Consider the following 22,485-nt stretch of genomic DNA (forward strand, 5'->3'; position numbering starts at 1 on the left):
CACAGGCCTCACGAAGCCAGCTGTGCTGAGAGTAAGGAGAACAAATACCTCCTTAGAGGACTGCTGTGAATTCTATTTGAGGGCCCAAACAATCTAGCTTTACTCTTTTTAGTACTGGAGATGTCAGAGTACACTCTTTCATCATGTCAAAGATTTAACTCAGAGGATTTATCAACAGTTTTCTCTTCATAATGGAAACTGTTGTTGTTATTATTGGGTTTCTGGGGACAGAGTCTCATAAAACAACCCTTCTGGTCTGCAACTCACAATGCAGCCCAGGCTTGTCTTGAACTCACAGTGATCTCCCACCTCTGCCTCCCAAGTGCTGGGTTACTAGCATACCCGCCACGCTCAGGTTTGTATTTTTAAATACACAGTACAGAACAAGGGTTCCTGCAGCACAGCAGCATACGCCTGTCCCTTTTGTGCCTTCTCCTATTTTCATAAGCATCACACGTAAAGCACCTCCATGTTGATGATACGCTCACCTCACACCACTTCCTCCAAAGTACAAAGGCATTAATCCATAAAAAGTTTTCAAAATTGAAGGCTTCTTAATTGTCTTTTTGATCTTCAGAATGAATGTTACTTAGGGCCAGGACAGGCCTAAGTGGCCGATAGCTTGCTTAGTTTAGCATTTATGAGGCCCACTATTAATTCCTCATACTGAAAAATACTACTACTCCTAAAAATAATATTGTAAAGTGAAATGGAAATGCTAATAAAATAATAGCAATGTAATATTCACGCAGAAGTCATTGGTGCTCATACCAGTATGATTGTAGACAACATCAGTAATACAGAGAATATTCCACTCCCTTTTCAGCTTCTCCACTAGCTGCCCCACATCACTCCAGGTATATCTCTTATTCGGCCTTGAAAAGTCAGGATTTAATTCTAACTGGTCAGCAAGGGAGTAGCATGACCTGGACAGTCCAAGGGTCTGCAGTGGGGTGAAGTGAATCATGTTGTAACCTACAAATGAGAAAACACAGACCACGCTATGAAAAAGCAAATGGATCAAACTCAAGTTAAGCAAATATAAACACAGGCTTCCTAAGTACTTATCAACAGTAAGACTAAGCCGCCAGTGGGAAAGGACAGTGACCACTTGACTGTCAGCAAATGCACCGAAGGCTTTCAGCCTGTCGCTGTCCACATCTACGAGAAGCCACAGTGTTTAGCTACCATCAGGTTCAAAAGCAGAGTGGCTTGTACAAACTATGCTACCCAGGTGTGACACTTCAAATGTCCATGGGATGTGCACTCATCATAGTTATGGCACTGAAGCTGCATCCCTTCCTTACGTAACTTAGCTTGACAGCAGAATGCTGATGTTACTCTTACATACTAGGAAATTACAACCTGGCTTCTTTTTACTCTTGGCATGTCCACTTGGCATATGCCTTTTATATGCAAAACAGATAATCAATATTGGCTAACTAAAACTATATATATTGATACATTTTTCTCTCATGCTTTAACAGTTTATTACTAATTTTCATGTGCCAATTAAAATCTTACAAATGATAATCATTTTATGTTCAAGCACTCCCTTGGTTAATCTGACGCACATAACCTGGCACTTGTAGAAGTTGTAGATTTTCTTTTCATTACTATGTTAGTAAGCAAGACTGAAAGGCGAAGGAAAGCATTGGAAAGCTGTATCATAGCAGCTATGGTTAGCTTTAAAAAGAAAAAAAGAAAAAGAAAAAGCAAACTGCACACTACCTGACTCCTTTGCAACCCTTAGTCGGCTCTCCCACTCATCAAAGGGTCCTAAACACTTCGCTAAAAACGTCTGCAGGGTGACACAGTCCAAGGGCAACACGTTGTTATCAGCTCCAATGCGTAAAATGGGGTCCACAACTATGTACCCTCCTCCACTCTTCTCATTTCTAAGGGAAAATGACCAAAATATTTTTAATTAGTTAGAGGAAAAAAAATCATTAATTCAATTTGATTCTATCTGGAAGGTTAACTGCCCATTTAAACACCTCCTTCTTTTCTTCTCATTCATCCAGGGTCTCATGTAGCCCAGGCTGCCTCAAACTGACTATGTAGCTGAGGAAGGCCCTGAAAGCCAAATCTTCCTGCATCTGTATACACAAGGATGGAATAAAGGCATGCACCACCACATGTGGCTAAAAAAATGTTTATTTCTAAGTATATAAAATTCATTTACAAGGTTTCAACAAAACAACATAATAGGTATTTTCCTTTCCTTTTTCTTTTTCTTTTCTTTTTTTAAATTATGTGTTCTTGTGTGTCAGCGTGTGGCTATGTGCACTGGAGGTCAGATGCCTACGGAAATCAGAGGAGGGCTCCTCCTGGGGCTGGAGTTACAGGAGGCTGGAAGGCATCTGATGTGGAGGCTGTGAGGTACCTGATGTGGAGGTTGTGAGCCACCTGCTGTGGAGGCTGTGAGGCACCTGCTGTGGAGGCTGTGAGGTACCTGCTGTGGAGGTTGTGAGCCACCTGCTGTGGAGGCTGTGAGGCACCTGATGTGGAGGTTGTGAGGCACCTGCTGTGGAGGCTGTGAGGCACCTGATGTGGAGGTTGTGAGCCACCTGCTGTGGAGGCTGTGAGGTACCTGCTGTGGAGGCTGTGAGGCACCTGCTGTGGAGGCTGTGAGGCACCTGATATGGAGGCTGTGAGGCACCTGCTGTGGAGGCTGTGAGGCACCTGCTGTGGAGGCTGTGAGGTACCTGCTGTGGAGGCTGTGAGGCACCTGATGTGGAGGTTGTGAGGCACCTGATGTGGAGGCTGTGAGGCACCTGCTGTGGAGGCTGTGAGGCACCTGATGTGGAGGCTGTGAGGCACCTGATGTGGAGGTTGGGAACTAAACTTGCATCCTCAATGAGAGCAGTTCAAGCTCTTAACCACTACGGTTTCTTTCCAGTCCCATCTAATATATATCTAAACAGAATAAAATAGGACATCCAGTAATATTGATTTATTAGAAAATAAATAATGTTAATGCCTACTAATAATGGTATCATTCAAATAAACAGTATCCTACACATCAGTAAAGCTTGGAGTTTAACTACATATGACTTGAATCTGCACTGGACTAGACTATAAGTGTCCTCCTCAAAACTGAAGAATCGGGCTGGAGAGACGGCTCAGATGTTAAGAGCACTGGCTGCTCTTCTGGAGGTCCTCTGTTCAATTCCCAGCAACCACATGTGTGGTAGTGGTGGTGCATGCCTTTAATACCAGCAACGGGGAGGCCGAGGCAGGCAGATCTCCAGGGCTCAAAGAGAAACCCTGTCTCGAAAAACCAGTAAATAAAGAAAGAAAGAAAGAAAAGAAAAGAAAGCACCATAAGAGCTGTGTAGCCTTGTTCACACAGTTACGCTTCGAGTCAGCTAACTGAAGTTACAGACTTCGTCAGCTTCCAGCCTACCCTTGAAGGAAGTGGTACTGAAAAGATCCAGACTGCTGCAGGTGAAGTTTACAATATTTATCAGAGTCATCTTCTCTTTCCGTTGGGTTTTCCCAATCCAAGGAGTGAAATTTTTCTCGATTAAATGCTTCTCCAGGAAATGGGTAATTTGTATACACCGTAACCGCTTTCCCTTGTAAAGTTGGGCCTAATCGGAACTGTAGCTCGAACCCTGAACAAAAAGCACATTGAATAAGTTACTTTAATAAACTCATTGAAGGATTTAACATTCAAACAAATGTCTTACTTAAGACATTATTAAAAACACAGATTTTCAAATATACTTAAGATAATCTGTCATAACTAATGTTACTTTTGGAATTACCTGGCATTTTGATTTAGATGAAATTTATATTTTAACAAATATAAGAAGCACCCTTAAACTGTCTCCTTTGCAGCACCCTCCCTCCTCTCCCCTGGACTCTGATTCCTATCCATACAACTGTGAGTTGTGCAGATTTTTCCTAACTTTGGACTCTAATTCCTCTGCCACTCCACTCTGAACCTTTACTGTCACCTCTCAATCAGTCACTCAGATGTGGGTGTCTGAGCAGAGATCTCTGCAATTTCGCAGACCGCAACAAAAAGTCAGAGAACGGGATCGTATGCGGAACCTGGCAGATGTCACAGGACAGCTGTCCTACTGCTCAGAGCAATGCAGCAGGCGGTAGAGTCTCAACAAGTACTCTGGAAGCCGTGCAGTGCATCTTACACCAGCTCACACAGCAAGGTGCTAAGGAAGGTCTGACCTCACCCCCCCCCCCGCCAGGGACGGGAAGTGCTAGCTTGCAGTATCTGTTGACTTCCTTACAGAATGACCCCACCATGGATGATAGAAAGCTCCCAAATACATCACTGAGCTCAGAATTGGGAAAGGATGTGTGCAGTGGGTCCTCAGGAGACCGTATATGTTGCAGCAACACACTGCCTATACCCATACAACTCATGACTTTAATCCCAGCATTCGGGACACAGAGGCAGGCAGATTGTTGTCTCGAAAACAAGAACAACAACAAACCAAAAATTTAAATATGGGTGTATCTCAATTAATGACAGACAAGAAAAATTGAAGAAGGTAGGAAAAGTTTTGAGTAGAATTCCTAATGCTTACAAAATTTACTTACTGAGAATAAATATACTGTTAGGTATGGTGGAGCATGCCTTGGGAGGCACAAGGCAGGCAGATCTTTGTGAGTTCAAGGCCAGCACAGTCTACATAGTGAGTTTTAGGACATCCATGCCTACATAGAGAGACCCTGTCTGAAAAACAAAAAAGCAAGATGGGGATAAATATACTAATATTTATGATGCTTATGAAACATCCAACAAAATTAATAAAAAATTATACACTGAAGATATACCTAGTAATAGTGAATAGACCAGCTGACTCCTATGACTTACACTCATTTAAAATGTTTATGTATTTATTTTGTATGTGTCTGTGTATGCACACAATCATGTTCCATTGCATAAGAGTAGAGTTCAGAAGGCAACTTGCAAAAGTCAGTTTTCTCCTTCCACCACGTAGGTCCAAGGAACGGAATTCAGGTCATGAGGCTGGACAGCAGGTGGCTTTACCAGGGCCATCTCACCCATCATGAGGTTAAGTTCTAGAGAGATGGTCACCATAAGCAATGAACAGACCAAATAAACAAGAAAGATATTCTGTGCAGACAGGAGGGTCCCTATGACTTACTGTCCAGCTAGTCTAGCCAAATTGGTGAGCTCCAGGGTCAGTAAGAGACACTTACCTCAAAAGATAGAGAAGCATTGCCTCCACACTCACATACATGTGTACACACCCACATGTGTGAAAACATGCACACACATATGACACATACACACACACACTTATTCTGACATGAGAGATATAACTCAGTCTGGAAAGTACTTGCCATCAACGTATAAAGACCCAAGTTTGGTCCCCATATCAAAAGCTGAGCATCTCAGCAATGGGGCAATGGGGACAAGCGGATCCCTGGGGCTCCCTGGCAACCCGGCCTGGCCTTACTGTCAATCCCAGCCCCAGTAAGGAACCTGTCTCAAACAACGAAGAAAGTTACATGACCATTCTGAGGAACAACATCCAAGATTAGCCTTGGCCTTCACATGAACATAAACACCTGCGTAATGTGGACATACATACACATATATAGACATATACACACAAGTATGATCATGGGGAAAAAAGTGGATATTCATACGTCTCTGTGCTCCATTTAGACCACAATTTCAAATGTCTTCCTTTCTATTATATCTGCTATTCTGGGTCAATGACCTTTGATGCTGATTTGTTTTGGGGTGTCACGAACTGCACCCACTTATGATGGAGAACTTAGCTGCTAAACCTATTGCTCTGACTGCTCCTATAGCTAATTCCCACCCTTCCATGTTCCCCGGGGCCACCTTATTTCCTGAGACACAATGCAGAGCTGCCGGTTTCTCACTTTAAATCAATCTTAGCCAAGAAGGCAAGTTGAAAGTGGAGATACGGTGAAGACCAGCACATGGCTAGTCAGGCTATAAGAGCAAAGATGCTCTTAAAGGTAATTCGGAGTGCTTTCCCTGCAAACACACTGCTGGCATGTTTTAGTGGTCTGCATGAACAAAGAACACAGCCACAACAGTCCCTTAAGCAGAAGCCTACTTTAGAGCAAGGCCTTAGGTGGCTTCAGTTCTGATAGCCGAGGGAAGTGAGGAAGCTGCAGAGGGCAGTAGACATTGGCTCATACGGCTTAAGAAAAGGAGTCACCTCTCTAATATAAAATTCCATACTGAAACAGCAAATGCCAACATAGAAGTTGCAGATCTGGCTCTTGTAATTTCTTTTCCTTGTTTTGTTTTTGGCTTTTTGAGATAGGGGTTCTCTGTGTGGCTTTGGCTGTCCTGGACTGACTTTGTAGACTAGGCTGGCCTCAAACTCACAGCGATCCACCTGCCTCTGCCTCCCAAGTGCTGAGATTAAAGGCGTGCACTACCACTGCCTGGCTGGCTCATGTAATTTCTAAGAGTGGCCAAGGCACTTTCAGTCTACCTGGGACAGTCTTATATTAGAGCACCATGCCACGTGGGACTTCCACAGCTTCAGAGAAGCAACGCCTAGCTCCCCATCCTCAGAGGGCAGGCTGAGTCCCTCAGTACTGGGAATGCAGCTGTGACTCAGGCTCTACGAGACTATACTAAATCCACACTGCCTATGCTCTACAGATAGAAAGAGCCCTGCATGGCAGTTTATAGCAATCTTTTTCAGAATATCTTAGCCCATTTTTGATATCTCAGCTCAGGAAAATGAGTCATTTCAAACTATTATTGTTTACAGACAATGAGGTAGACCACCCAAGAGCATTGGAAGAAACACAAAGTGAGATTAATGTCATGCTTGCTCATATAATATGGTAGAACATCTATAGCTGGGGTGAAGGACTAAAGTTGACTTTCACATACATACTTCTTAGGGCTATAGCTGGCAAGGCTATAGGACCATCAATAGTGATGTGTCTGGTGGATTCTAGATGGCGTTAACAGCGTTGTGATGCTTGGTGATGATGAAAATAACAGGAATGGGAAGAAGCTGAGTTCAGTCCTCATAGACAGCTGTGAGGGGGAAGGCTTTGGTGGAAAAGTAGATACAGAACAGTAGTGTCTGAAGATGTTAAATATTTAAGATAAAAGTTTAGAGAATGAGCTTTGTTTTGTTTTGTTTGGAGTGGGTGGCGATTCATTGTTTCTGATGCCCTAATACTGCGATTACAGGTTTTGTCACACACACACACACACACACACACACACACACACACACACACACACTTTCAGTAGTCTGTAAATCTGGCCATAACAGATGCCCATTTTATAGGAAATTCCATTATGGCTAACATGCTATCAAAAATCATCTTTTAAAATCCTTCTGGGAAAAAAAATGGTATGGCTAAAACATAAAATAAGAAGATAAAAAAAAAAATCCACACCATAATCCTAGCACAAATGGGATGAACAAATAGGTTAGAAAATTGTTTTGATAGTTTTTATACATTCCTATCATTTTATAATTGGGAAAAGAATTGTAAAATTAAAGTCGTGCTAATAATGAAATAGATTTAAAAATAACTTCACAAAGGATTAAAGCATAGCTGGTGGGTGGTGGCACACACAGGACATCTTGAATCCTAGAAGGAGGCTGAGGCAAGTAGATCACAATTGCAAGACCAATCTAGGTGCATATGGAGTTCAAAGGCAGCCTGGGCCACACAGGAAGATCCCGTTTCAAAAATAAAAAGCACGTTTTCTCCCTCTGTGTGTGTCTTAAGTGTACGCCTATTATCTCAGCATGCAGTAGGCATGGGGAGAACGATCACTGGAAAGGCTAGGCCAGTCTAGTCAGTGTAGCAAGTTCCAGGCCCGTCAGGGCTAGAAAATGTCATCAGAAAAAAAAACAAAAAAAAAACAAAAAAACCCCTAAAACCCATCTCATAACAAGACCCACCTCAATCAATAAATCAAGTAAAAACCATTTTGATAGTTAAAATCATAAATAGCTACATCTTTCTAAGATGAATTAAATTTATCAGAAAGTAGTAACATCTGGAACATGCACAAGTATCAGAGGTATTGTTGATATTTAAACAACTTGTCTCTTAAGTTTATACAAATATTGCTTTAGTAATTACACAATGATTCAGAGAAACTGTAGTTAGTACAAAGGTTAAAACTCACCTACGCTGTCTTAAACAGTATTTGGAGCAATGGAGTATCTCTCTCAAGCAAACTTGAGAGAGAAAAGAAGCTCTCTTCAAATATGAGTATTTATTTATATGTAGCATTGAGGTAACTGTTCCTATAATCTATTTGAATTATGAAACACCAAATTAATGTAAAGGAAATGGAGAACCATTTTCAGTTTTCAATATCAACTTGATGGCTTATAATTACCCCTTTCTCCAACTCTAGGGGATCCAACACCATCTCTGGCCTCCATGAGCACCAGGCAAACACACAAATAAAAAAGGAATTCTTGGTGGTTATGTATATTAAACCATGACCTTAATTGTGAATCCCATTCATCAATTATCTGGACATTTGCTAAAATCTGGCTAGTAAATAAATGTCTGTTTTTCCTGACTTTATTCCTAGTAATTATTTTTACAAGCAAATCTTTATTGGCACATGGAAAAACAACTAAAATCTTTGTTCAGAAGAGTTGAAACAGATTAGAAAATTTCTAAAGATGACAGGTATTCACGTATATGGATAAAACCATGCAATAACAAAAGCATTTCTAAAATAAATAATACGAACACTTTGCAATAATAAGGGAAGCTTATCCAGCTCAATACGTTTCTACAAATAAAGTTTTATTGGAACACAAGCATTTATGTCTCGTCTATGGCTGTTTTCATGCTATAGAGGCAGAATTCATTAGCTACAGCAGAGAGTAAGTAGATAGCTCCAAAGCTCTGACAGTTTTCCACTTGAACATCATAGGAAAAAAAACTATCAACTCTGCTCCAGACCTTCAGTTTCATTTAAAAAAAAAAAAAGAAAGAAAAAAAAGCAATTAGCTCTCATTTATGTTTATCTCAAAGGGTCAAATCAAGTTTTGTTTTTTCTGGTGATATTTTCTAAGTTTCACATGACAGAAGGCTGATTATCACTTCTAGAAAGAAGAAATCTCAAAGAGTAAATGTCAAACACTTCTAGCTCATCTTTAAGTCGCTCAGCCTCGTTCTCTCCCTTCCTCCCTCCTGCCTCCCCCCTCCCGCCCCCTTCCCTGCATCTATCCTTCCATTTATGTCTCACTTACTATGTAGGCCAGGGCTGACCTAGAACTCTGCCTGCCTCTGCCTCCTACGTGCTGGGACTAAAGGCATGTGCTACTATACCTGGCTAGGTTTGACAATTTCTAAGAAGTAAAAGAGAGATGTTCATGTTTTGTTGTTGTTGTTGTTATGAAATTTTTGAAGGATTCTAATTTTTAAATGTTAATTTAATTTACTTTAGTGTGTGGTTAAAAATGGAGTCTAGGGCTTTGTGCGTGCTACATGAACACTCTACCATAAAGCCACAGCCTAAATCTGTATGATTTAAACCAACATGACTTGTCTACATAGCTCAGGTAAAGGTGCAATTTAAGGAAAAATACAAGAAATAAGGGAGGTTGGACTGTGAGCCTGTATCAGTCAGATGACGACCTGTACCTTTCCCACAAGAATGTCGCTTTTGTTTTGTTTTGTTTTTAATTTATGATGAACTAAGAGCATCAACACCAATGTGTGTGTTACCAAACTGAATTACTTTTCAAAGAAAGAGGTTACACTTTCTACTCAGTAGTGGATTAGTACACTTCCCCAAAGCGCAAAGCCACTCTAAACTGCTAAGTCAAAACCCTGAAACTGCAGGTTCCCTACAGTACGTGAAATGCCTCTGCTAAAATTAGCTTAGGTCCCGGCAGTACACTGTGTGGCTATCTGCTTCATGTTAACACTTTACTTGGATCAGCCATGGCCCTCTTGTAGACAGCCAGCGAGGAAGGCAAGTGACTAAATTACTACTGTAAACAAAAATTCCCCATTAGGCGATGGTAGATGGCTTTGGCAGCTGGAGAGGTGACTCGGAAGGTAAGAGTGCATGCTGCTCTTGCAGAGGATCTGGGTTCGGTTTCCAGCATCCACGTCAGGCAGCTCACAAGTGCCTCAAATTCCAGTTTAATGATCCAATAACCTCTGGCCTTCGAGGGTACCTGCTTATGTATAGTGCACATAAACGCATGCTGACAAGCAAACATACAAGCAAAACAAGTAATAAGTAAATCTTTCTTTAAAAAGAAAACCTTTGTAAATGAACATTTTTGTTGTTGTTGTTGTTGGCGATGGGCTTTTTGGTTGTTGGTTGTTGTTTGGTTGTTGTTGTTTTGAGACAGGGTTTCTCTGTGTAGCCCTGGCTGTCCTGGAGGTTACGATGACAACTTGGCTGGCCTCAAACTCAAATATTCACCTGGCTCTGCCTCCCAAGTGCTGGGATTAAAGGTGTGCGCCACCATGCTTAGCTGAATATTTTATTTTTTTAAAAAAATTGTAATAATTGGGCTGGCAGGTTGGCTCAGTAAACATGCTTGACACCCAAGATTGACAAACCTGAGCTCACTCATGGAATACCTCTGTGGAAGGTGAGGACCAATTCCCAAAAGCTGTCCTCTGTCCTTCATACATTTTCAGTAGCCCAAGAATGCCTGCAGTAGTTACACATGCATTATGCATTACACACACACACACACACACACACACACACACACACACACACAAGTAACAGTAAGTAAGTAAGTAAACATGAAAGGTGTAAATCTGGCTGACCCATATGCAAGGTGAAGAATCCATTTCAGGTTTGAGGGATACTCACTTGTTCATTTTCTAATACACAATGAGACAAGGAAAACAGAAAAGACTATAGCTTGAACAGGACAGTTATTTACTTGGACTTTTACTTGAATTTGAAGAATCTAAGGAGATGGCAATGTTGAAAATTATAACTGGTTCTCAAGGTGAAAAAAAATAAAAGCAGAGAAGGGTTTGGGGACTCCATTAAATATGAAAACCCAAATATCAGATTTTTTCCCTTTACATTTAATTGTGAGTTTACAGTTTTCTTATTCTGTCTCCCCTTTCAACAGTGACATCATTAGGTTCTTTAACCTGGTATGGCTGTTTAGGCTGTTTGTTTTCTTTGTTTTTCTGTGTGTAACATATGTGCAGGTGTGTGCAGCTGTAAGTGTGCATGTAGGAGCCATAGACTGGTCGTCTGTGGCTTGTCTGTTGGTTGCTTTCCATTATTATTCTCTGCCTTTTTTTTTTTAAGAGAAAAAATTCAGAGATGTATCTATCTTATTTATTTATTTGGTTTTTAACAGGGTTTCTCTGTGTAACAGAGCCCTGGCTACCTGGGACTCACTTTGTAGACCAGGCTGGCCTCCAACTCACAGAGATCCATCTGCCTCTGCCTCCTGAGTGCTGGAGCGTGTGTCACAACACTCAACTAGTTCATATGTATGCATAACCATGTGTGTCTCTGGCTCTCAAAGAAGCTAGAAGAGGGTATCAGATACTCTGGAACTAGAGCTATTTGAGGCTGTGAGCAGCCATGTGTGCGCAAGAACAGCAAGTGCTCTCAGATGCTGAGATCTTGTTCCAGACATCCCCACCTTATTTTTGAGAAGGGCCTCTCATTGAACATGGAGCTCACTGGCTGGTCAGACTGGCTGGCCAGCAAGCCTCCTAGATCCACCTGTCTCTGCACACCCAGTGCTGGGGTTACAGGTGCACCCAGCTTTTATGTGAGTGCTTGTCCAGCAGGTACTTTATCCACTGACCCATCTCCCCAGCCCAGATGTAATTTTTAAGGTGGAAAGGGGACAGAGTCTCACTATGTAGCTCTGGTTGGCCTGGAACTCCATGTAGACCAGGCTGGCTTAGAATTCACAGAGATATGCTTGCCTCTGCAACCCAAGTGCTGGGATTAAAGGCGTGCAGATAGAGTAGATAGGATTTTTTTTTAAAGGATGTTCTCAATTATCTCGTGTCCCAATGTTCATTGTATTCAATATTCTTTCACATTATAAATCATCTTCTAAAACAGCAGTTCTCAACCTGTGTGCCGTGAACCCTTTGGGGGGCACATATCAGATATCCTGCATATCAGATATCCTGCATATCAGATATCCTGCATATCAGATATTTACATTACAATTCATAACAGTAGCAAAATTACAGTTAGGAAGTACCAACAAAATAATTTTACGGTTAGGAGTCACCACAACACAATGAACAGTATTAAGGGTCACAGCATTAGGAAGGTTGAGAACCACTGATTTAACATAATATGATCAGACCATTATTACACACACAGCCCCCCTCCCAAAACAAAAACAAAAACAAAAACAGATGGACTTGCTGGCTTTATCTAGTGTTTCACACTGAACCACTTCATTGTTGGAGATCAAAACAAGGAGACAGTGCGCCAGGTGGTGGTGGTGCACACCTTAATCCAGCACTTGGGAGGCAGAGGCAGGTGGATCTCTGTGAGTTCGAGGCCAGCCTGGTCTACAAAGAGAGTCCAGGACAGTTGGGGCTCTGTTACACAGAGAAACTCTGTCTCAAAAAATATCAAAGCCAAAAACATCAGCCAACCAAGCAACCAACCAACCAACCAACAAACCACAAGGAGATGGTGAAAAATTACAGCAAGCCCTCACTAAGGCATTTTAGTTAACTGAGAGTTGAACACACAGAATGACAGCAAAAGTGACAACAGATACAGAGGGACCTGATAGGAGCGGGGCTGTCAGCATGGGCATGAGAAAGGCCACTAGAGACAGAATAAACAGGACAGAATGGAAGAGCTATAAAAATTCAGACACTAACGGCAGGGAACAGTGAGGTTCAATTGGCAAGAAAAAGTGCAGTCCTATTCAGAATGTCCTGGAAGTCAGGCAGAGGCCCCATAAATAAAAAGAACAGACTGAATAAGAAGATGGTTTGGGCTCTCCCAGTTGGTTAGAAGAAGAGACAAATAGGGAGAGATATCAGAAGGAATTACAGAGTTTAAGGAGAGCTGGCAGCTAACGGGGAGACATCACTTAGAATGCTTAAGAGTACAGCCTGGGAAAATGTGAAGACAGAGACATCACTCAGGTTTGGTAAAGGGTAGTGTTAGAACATGTTAGATGAAAGTGCAGCCTAATAGACATACCCATAACTAATCTACAGAATAGTACCAGAGCCAAGGTAAGCTCTGAGTACTCAGAGTGGACTCAGAAGCAGAAAGTTTGTTAGCAGCTGAGCAGAAAACAAACCAAACCAAATGAAAAGGTGGGGGGCTTCCTAACCCTTGTCATTATACGTGATTACAAAGCTTTCCAGAAGAAAGTGGCACGAGAGGCCTTTATTTCAGAGTCCTCAGCAGAGAGGCCGTGACCTGGCCTAACTATCTGATGGTAGAGAGCAGAAGAGAGGGAAACCTAGCAGACACTGGCAAGTCGGTGAGATATGGAAGGAAAGAGACTGCCTCACGAGAGACCCCAAGCTGAAAGGAATGCTGACGGTAGAAGAGGGCAAAGCAAACCCAGGCAAGTGCAGAGTCAGGAGAGCCAAAGTTGGAGCCAGCTCTCAGGGACTTAAAATCCCAGACAGATTTGGAAGACACAGGTCATTCAGCACAAAGGGAACAGAGTTTTTAAAAATCTAACTTTTAAAATATTAAAGAAAAAAATTCTTTAAGATAGTTATCAATGTTCATTTAACACATTCCCAGGAAGACTGAACTGGTGTCTTGATGCATTAAGAACTTTCTCCATGTATTTTACAATTATATTTAATATAATATATGCTTGTCTTATAGCATCTGCAGTTGGATTTTACTTTTGCTTGAGAGGCTTCTGATAATGTAAGCAATAGCTTACTAAGCTTTCCACTGTATTCTATTTTTACCAATGCTTAAGTCCAATAAAGGAAAAGAGAGTGCTTTAAAAATCTAAACTATATATGATTTAACAAGTTATAGCCGGGCCTGGTGGCACACACCTTTAATTCAAGCATTTGGGAGGCAGAGGCAGGCGGATTGCTGGTCTACAAAGCGAGTCCTGGACAGCCAAGGCCACATAGAGAGACCCTGTCTCGAAAAACAACAAAAACAAAAACAAAAACAACAAAAAAAAACAAGTTATGACAACAAATGCTATTACAAGTAGCATGCTCAATCATCTAATTACATACGCACTTTCTACCATTTCTTTTTCTCCTTGACGTAGGGACTGAATCTAGTTCTTAGAAAGACTAGGCAAAACTTCTACCACAAGTGACTTCCTACAATCTGTAGCGTCTGCCTTAGGTGGTAGTTTGCAGCAAAGTAAAGCAAGCTATCTTTCTAGCACGGCAGATATACTCTTTTGTTTTTGTTTGGTTTCTGGTTTTTGTTTTCCGAGACAGGGTTTCTCTGCCTTGGCTGTCCTGGATTCGTTTTTTTGTAGACCAGGCTGGCCTCCAACTCACAGTGATCCACCTGCCTCTGCCTCCCAGGTGCTGAGATTAAAGGCATGTGCCACCACACCCGGCTGGCAGATACATTCTTAATATGAGCTTCATTAACTCACCACTGATGTGGAACATAGTACCGTTTGGTCACAAATCAAGATCTATGAAATCTCATCTAACTGAAATGTGTGTGTGTGTGTGTGTGTGTGTGTGTGTGTGTGTTCATGCAGGGGACTGAATCCAGAGCCTCATTTATGCTAAGCAGGCATTTTATCTCAGCTATACCCACCTCCTCCTAATTTTAAGCTTAAAATTTTTTATAGACTGTCAATGCATTAAAAGGTATAAAAGAGCCAATCAAACAACCTGCGACTGACCTTGTTCAAGTCTGAAGAGGGTCTTCTCTAGCTTCTCCATTTCGTTTAACAGCAGAATCCGAATCTGCTTACTGCGTTCCATTTCGGCTTCTGGAGGATTTGAACTCTTTGTGTAGAATTAAAAGGACTCCAGAGCGGGATGAGTTGCCCCTATAAAACAAAAGGCAATTACGAGAATGCAAATGTGACCTAAAACTCTCTGGAGTTGACAGTGGCACTTACATGTCCTAGATATGTTTAAAGCCGGGAAGAGCAATGAGAAAGAACGAAAAGTAAAGTCTCACAAGGGAGAAGTTTCTTGTCTCTTGGAGCAGAATAAGCAAGTCTGAAGCAAAGGTGTAGAGTCTCACAGTCTGTTCAAAACAGAACAGACCAAAAAAAAGGCTAAAGCATTTCCAGAGAAAAGCAATGCGTCTGCGAAAAACCTGGAGTTCAGGGGGCACACATTCGCCCCTAGCCAGAAGGCCCTGAAAACTCCAAATGTCACTGCAGCCTCCGGGAGATCAGGCTGCCAAGGGAACAGGTGGAAGAGCAGCCCGTTCCCAAATTCGGGTCTGAAGCCACCAATGGGGAAGTGATTAGAGAGGGAAGCAGTTGCTGCCCCGGGAATAGCTGTGGCGGCATTCGATGTACAGAGCGGCTATAGATAGAAGGAATGCGAGTCCAGAGCGGGACGCATTCCAGGCACTTACAAGAGGGACAGACGTGCGGCGTCGGGAGTGGGAGCCTGTACAGCGGGAACGTTGGGACGAGCGGCAGCCGGGGGAGGGCAGGGCGCCGTGAAGGGCACGGGGAGGGGCGCCCGGACCCAGGCCAGATGACAGTGACAGGCCGGAGCCGCCCGAGTCTCCGCCCCGCGCGAGTGCGGCCAGAGGACGTTCCCACTTTGGTGGGCCCCGGACTAGCCTAAGGGGGCGTGGCTCTGCCGCCCCGCCCACTTCCGGGAGTCTTCACTCCCGTTAGCGCAGACCGCTGGTCTCGCGAGAGGGGGGGGGGATTTAAGAGGGGGTCGGGGTTCTGCGGAGGTTTGGGGGACCCTTTCCTTGATGCTTCATCCCTGTTCCTTTCCAGGAAAAGTGAATTAAAGAGCAAAGATAAGCGGGGATAATGCTTTGGCAAGTTCTCTCTGAAGACAATGCAAATTAGGACAAAACAACAGTTTCTTAAAACATTGTGCAAGTCCTTTAACCTCTTTGCAGCCTTATTCCTAAAATGTCAATGACACACACACATCCCTGCACCGCGCACACCCCTCCAAAAATACAATACGTGAAACGTTGTGGAAAATAATGTGTGCCCTATAACTAGTCAATTGCAGCTAATAGTTAACTATGAAGATGCCAGGTATTCTTCAAAGTCCGTCGAATGAGTGAAATTCCCCGTGATGGTTGGTTTTAATGTTAACTTGCCACAGACTAGTTACTGGGAAGAGGGAACCTCAACTAAAGAGTTGCCTCCATCAGATTGGCCTGTGGGCACGTCTGTGGGGCATTTTCTTGTTTTGTGATTGATGTGGGAGCTAAATGGCCCGCGCGTTTCTGGGCAGATGGTCCTCTGTTCTATAAGCTGGCTGTGCCAACCATAAGGAGCAAGCCAGTAAGCTGCGCTTCTCCAAGGTCTCAGCTTCAGTACCTGCCTCCAGTTCTAACTTTGAGTTCCCACTTTGACTTCCCCCAATAAGGCGCTGTGAGCAGGAAGTGCAAGCCAGATAAACACTTCCCCCGCAACTTGCTTTTGGTCAGGGTTCTCTCACAGCAAACACGCATTTTTGTTACCATTGATTTAAAGATAAGGAAATGGGTTAAGGAACTTGTTTAAGGCCACTTAAGGAGCAAGGGCATGAATGTGATTTCCAGTGCCTTCTTGGTGATTTCTGTTCAGTAAACCCTTCATCGAGGACATTCATATTACTCCCGTGGCTTGATATCAAGAAAGACTTGGTAAATTGGAAGACTGAGTTTGCTTTCTAGGTTGTAAGGACGTTCCGGATCTTTTGTGAGTCATATCAGGCTTTCCCCTTCAGGAAGTCCTCCTGCCCTGTTCTTCCATGGGCAGATTTGAGGCTCTTTTAGAGTCTCTTCTGGCCTCTGAGGAAGTGTGGAGGCCAGAGTGCACCCTCTGTGAAGAGGCTACACACTCCTGCTTTGACCGTAAAATCTCCCAGTTCAAGGCTGCGAGCTAGGCTGAGCAACACTGTAGTAGGTCTTGTGCAGGAGGGTTGAGTAGTGGGAGCAGGTGGCCTAGCTACCATTGCTGTGTGTTTAGTTTCTTTGATTTTTTTTTTTTTAAACATAGATTAACCTAAGTTTTCTGATTCTTGACTTCTCCATCTGAAATAAGGGCCATGGCCACACTCTCTGACTTTTCATCTGGACCAGGTTCATCACCCTGTCTTAAGGCCTGCTCATTTTGCTGGTCCCCTGTCGTGTAGTCTCCAGAACTCTAAAACTAGCCTTTCCTGTTGTCCTGTCTCAGGAAAACCTTCATGGTGCTGCCCAATGTCTCAAATGGATACAGAAGTAAAACAGACTGAGGGCATAAATTCCTTTATGAGAGTGCTTGGCTTTTTCCCAAGACTTGTTAATTCAACTCAACTTTGAAGGCTTCATAATGTGAAACAAAGCGGACCGTGAGTGATGGACAGCTGGTTTGGTGAGAGATGCCTTGAAGAGTCGTTTTATAAGTCATGTGGTATTTTTTTTTTAAAGTGAAAAGTCACAAGAATGTGCTATCTATGAAGTTCTTTTCATTTCTTCTTCTTCTTCTTCTTCTTCTTCTTCTTCTTCTTCTTCTTCTTCTTCTTCTTCTTTTCTTTTTCAAGACAGGGTTTCTCTGTGTAGCCTTGGCTGTTCTGGACTTGCTTTGTAGACCAGGCTGGCCTTGAACTCATATATATATATCCTCTCAGAGTCCGTACTAGGATGTTTATCAGTTGGCAAAGACCATGCCCTGGCAGGAGGTGGTTCATACGTCAGTGGACAAACATCACCTGTTCTCTCACAAGTCTGATTTTCGCGGACACCCTTACACAAGTCTGTTTCACATCCTGCACTTGGGATCAAAACAAAAACAGGTTTACGTCCACTATAGGCTGACAAGTAGGTGAGGTTACAGAAGCAGAACATAAGCATAACAGCCTCCTGAAACAAAGGCATGGCTGCCACACCCTGAAACAGGCAGTACAGATCTTCTGTAGTTAAGGTCAGAGGTGGAGCACAGCCCAATCCTTGAGAAACAGAGGTTTCATCATAAAAGGGGTGAACCTTGTTTTTCTTCATTTTATTTATTTATTTTACTTTATTTTTGGTTTTTCAAGACAGTGTTTCTCTGTGTAACCTTGACTGTCCTGGACTCGATTTGTACACTAGACCGGCCTTGAACTCACAGCAATCCACCTGCCTCTGCCTCTCAACTGCTGGGATTAAAGGTGTGTGCCACCACCGCCCCGGCTTTTTCTTTATTATAAGATGACTTTTAAGCCCAAGATGGAGGCAGGCTAGCTCATCATTACTTGGTAGGGACACAGGTGTTTCCTCAAACAGTGATGCTTGCGAGGGAGAGAACCAGTGGTCAGAAGAGGCTTTTTCCAAGTTTGTGCATATGTGTTTCTATTTTATGAGATGAAGCAGTTTTGGGGGAGGAGGCGTTAGGTATGATTAGGTCCTGGTCCTGTGATCTGAAAATGCATGGCTAGCCTTATTCGGTTTATAAAATCTTCAGTATTTTCTTTTTAAATTAGTATATAATGTCGTGTGTGTGTGTGTGTGTGTATCTATAATATATATATATATATATATATATATATATATATATATATATATATATATATATATATAACTTTGAATTTGGTTCCAAGGGATCTGACAGCTTCTTCAGGCCTCAGTGGGCATCAGGCATGCAATACAATACACACATGTACATAGAATCAAATACATTTTTTAAAAGTCTAAAAAATAAAAGCCAATAAAAAAGTTTGCAAGCACTGATTTAACAAATTAGCTAAAGTGTCATTGGACACTTGCAAACAACCAGGATTTAGTGGTGTGCCTTTTCTATCCTTTGAAAGATCTTTTAAGTGTTCCTCAATTTAAGAGAAAGCTTTTTTTTTTTTTCACTCTCAAGCAGTTTTAACTCTCTACTAAATTGTGGACTCAACAGTTTCCATAATGCAGGGTTTACAGCTGGCGTTAGGGTTGAGGAGAAGGGGTCAGGAAGGAGAGAGTGTTGACACTGGTTGAGTCTTTTTGCCGAGGTTATTTCAGTCATATTGTAGTGAAAGCAGACTAGCAGCAGCTTATATAGGGGATCAGTTTATTCCTGTCTGTCATAACAGTCTAGAGGTAAAGAGAACTGGTGGGGGCGTGGTGGTGCACGCCTTTAATGCCAGCACTCAGGAAGCAGAGGCAGATGGATCGCTGTGAGTTCGAGGCCAGCCTGGTCTACAAAGCGATTTCCAGGACAGCCAAGGCTACACAGTGAAACCCTGTCTGGAAAGACAAAAAACAAACAAACAAAAGAAGTGGCAGAGCACTTCTGTGGCATCCAGGACTCAGACTCCTCCTGGGCCCCCCTCATCTTAATTGCCTGTAAGTCTGCTGGGGCTGGGGCTGTCATAGCTGAGTTCATGCAGAAGCGTGAAGAGAAATAAAGAACAAACTTCTTTTTAAAGAGAATTCCTTAAAAAAAAAGCGTGCCATCTCTGTTTACAACTCATCAGAATCTGAGAGAGACTTACATGGTCTCTAGGCAGCCATGAGACTAGCCAAAGCCTGGGTTTTGTTGAGAGAAAGCACTTCATCATACAAGAAATAGTTTCCTCCAGCCTGGTACTATATTTTGGTACCAAAAAGATACAGTTTGCAACAGTAGAATGGAAGACCACTAGAAACTGTCTTTTTTTTTTTTTTTTTTAAAGAAAGAAAGAATAAGAAAAGAAAGAAAGAAAGATTGTTTAATTTTGGATCAGTGTTTGACACTGAAACTAAACAGGTATTTACTCACCAACGACCAGTTGCAAGAAGCTGCTTTAGATCTGTTAGTCAAAAGAGTTGGCCAAGAGCTGTTACACAGAGAAACCATGTCTGTGGGCGGGAGGCTGGGGGGTGGGGGTGGGGGAGGAGCGTGCTGGAACTAACCCTAAACCTAAACTTTTGCTGACTTCCTACCCAGGCACTGCTGGACTGGTGGAGTCATGCTTGCTGCCTGCCTACTCCTCAGAGGACTGGAAAGAGGTGAGCCACGCCCACAGCTATCCTTCAAAAATGCTCAACCAGAGGAGTCACTTTGCCTTCCAGCTAGAGTAGGTGAAACAGCAGAGAGCAGCTGGTGTGATGCAGAACAAAGATAGGGAAAAGCAGCTTCCTCAAACACCGGGAAAGTCAAGTGGCCATTTTGAGCCCTGATTCCTTAGCTGTTAGTGACCTCTTTTTTTTTTTTTTTTTAAGATTTATTTATTAATATGTACACTGTGTTCTGCCTGCATGGACACCTGCACGACCAGAAGAGGGCATCAAATCACATTATAAATTGTTGTGAGCCAACATGTGGTTGCTGGGAATTGAACTCAGGACTTTTGGGAAAGCAGGTGGCACTCTTAACCACTGAGCCATCTCTCCAGCCCTATTAGTGACCTCTTAAGGTCTGAAAACTAAAATACATGAAATGTTTTGAAGCATAATATATGTCCTGTATCTAGTTAATGACAGCTTCTGTCTCATGAGCACAAGGCAGGCACCAGATAATCTAAGTCCATTTATATGAAGGGTCTAAATTTCCCAGACACACAATGCTGTCACCCTTGATGGAAAGATAAGGAAAGTCTCCAAGGTTATGTGACTTGTATAAGTTCACCTAGTGAACAAGGGGACAAATGTGACTTCAACTGCATCCCTGATGTTTCTTGGTTCAGTAAGTCTTTTATCTGAGGGAGCTGACACGATCCATCCCCATGACCTGCTATCAGTAAGGACTTCATAAATTGAGATAAGATGCTTTGGCTTTGTATACACCTATGTCAAGAGTGAATTTGCTTTCTTGCTTCTTGGGACATTCTGGGTTTTCCATGGCAGAGAGCTCGGTTTCCTCTTCAGGAAGTCTGTCTGCCTTGTTCTCCATCTTCCATGGGTAGGTCTGTGTTATTCTAGCTCCGTCACTCTGTGCTGTGTTCTGCACAAACTGTCTGTTTTTTTGTTTGGTTGGTTTTGGGCTTTTGGAGACAGTGTTTCTCTGTGTAGCCTCGGCTACCCTGGACTCATTTTGTAGACCAGGCTGACTTCAAACTCACAGAGATCTACCTGCCTCTGCCTCCCCAAGGGCTGGGATTAAAGGCTCCTATCATGCCTAGCTACAGTTTGTCTGTTTAATTTTATCCATCTCTGCAAGGCTCTTTGAGACAGATATTGTCTGGATTGCAAAATATATTTCCACCATTTAGATATAAGTGAATATTCTAGTCTTTAAATGTGTGTGTGTGTGTGTGTGTGTGTGTGTGTGTGTGTGTGTGTGTGTGTGTGTTACTGTGGTGTATGTGTATGGATGTGTGTGCACATGGAGACCAGAGGATGCTTGGTGTTCTTTTCTATCTCTACCTAACTTATTCCCTCATGGAAATCGTATCAAGGCTGGCAGCCAGCAAGCCGAGAAATCCTTCTGTCCCTACCTACTACCTATTTTCCCCAGCACTTAGATTACAAATTGACCTTATTGGCTAACTACATGCAACTTTTTTTTTTCAAGAGAGGGTTTCTCTGTGTCTCTGTGTAGCTTTGACTGTCCTGGACTCGTTTTGCATACCAGACTGGCCTGGAACTCACAGTGATCTGCCTGCCTCCCAAATGCTGCGATTAAAGGCGTGCGCTACAACCACTGCCCGGTTTACACTCAACTTTTAATGAAAGTGCTGGAGATCTGAATTCAAGTCCTTGTGCTTGTGCTACTGCTGAGTCATGGCTGCAGTTTTGAGATGCTTGCCACACACACTGGAAGAGCACGGTGGCGTCTGCTCATGATTCTGGTGTTAAGGAGACAGAAATGGGCAGATCCCTGGGCCTTGCTGGCCAGCTGGCCTAGCTTAATCAGTTAGCCTCATGTCCCAGTGATAGTCCTTGTCTCAAAATGTAAGATGGAGGCTCCTAGGCTGGGTATGGTGGCAGTTAGAGCTCTGTGAGTTCAAGGTAAACCTGATTTACACAGTGAGTTTTTTTTTTAATTTATTATTTATTATGTATACAGTGCACATTAGATCACATTATAGATGGTTGTGAGCCACCATGTGGTTGCTGGGAATTGAACTCAGGACCTCTGGAATAGCAGTCAGTGCTCTTATCCGCTGAGCCACCTCTCCAGCCCCTACACAGTGAGTTTTAGGCCATCCAGGCTACATAGTGAGGCCCTATGTCAAATATATATATATGTACATACATACATAAAGAGAATGTTTGCTTTAAGATTGAAAGCTCCCAAGGAATGACACCTAAGGTGACTGCTGGTGTCCTTATGCATGTATGTGCATACACGTGAATTCTGATTGCCTTTCCCCAACTACAGATCAGAAAATAAAAACCATTTGAGTCTTATCTGCTTTAAAGCTAAGTATTTAAATGATCATACTTAAGTGGTCTCTTTAATCTCCACCTCTTTGAAATAA

At 42.7% G+C, this 22,485-nt stretch overlaps 1 protein-coding gene across 4 annotated transcripts in view; it reads right to left on the bottom strand.

Moving 5' to 3' along the window:
- AGL (amylo-alpha-1,6-glucosidase and 4-alpha-glucanotransferase) overlaps positions 1-22,485 on the bottom strand; it is a 79,911-nt gene that overhangs the window by 44,765 nt on the left and 12,661 nt on the right. For 2 of the 4 annotated variants that reach the window (XM_084757379.1, XM_084757376.1), the window contains exons 1-5: positions 15,533-15,747; positions 14,841-14,990; positions 3,410-3,620; positions 1,732-1,898; positions 772-975 (exon numbers count right to left, since the gene is read on the bottom strand). In XM_084757379.1, the coding sequence (XP_084613505.1) occupies positions 772-975; positions 1,732-1,898; positions 3,410-3,620; positions 14,841-14,922 (664 nt within the window). In that variant the 5' untranslated portion in view covers positions 14,923-14,990; positions 15,533-15,747. Of the gene's footprint in view, positions 1-771; positions 976-1,731; positions 1,899-3,409; positions 3,621-14,840; positions 14,991-15,062; positions 15,465-15,532; positions 15,748-22,485 lie in introns of those variants that run through there. The other 2 variants (XM_084757377.1, XM_084757378.1) reach the window with 2 other exon arrangements.

This window comes from Acomys minous (assembly GCF_964271855.1).
Source record: "Acomys minous genome assembly, chromosome: 14".
NCBI classification, from domain to species: Eukaryota; Metazoa; Chordata; class Mammalia; order Rodentia; family Muridae; genus Acomys; species Acomys minous.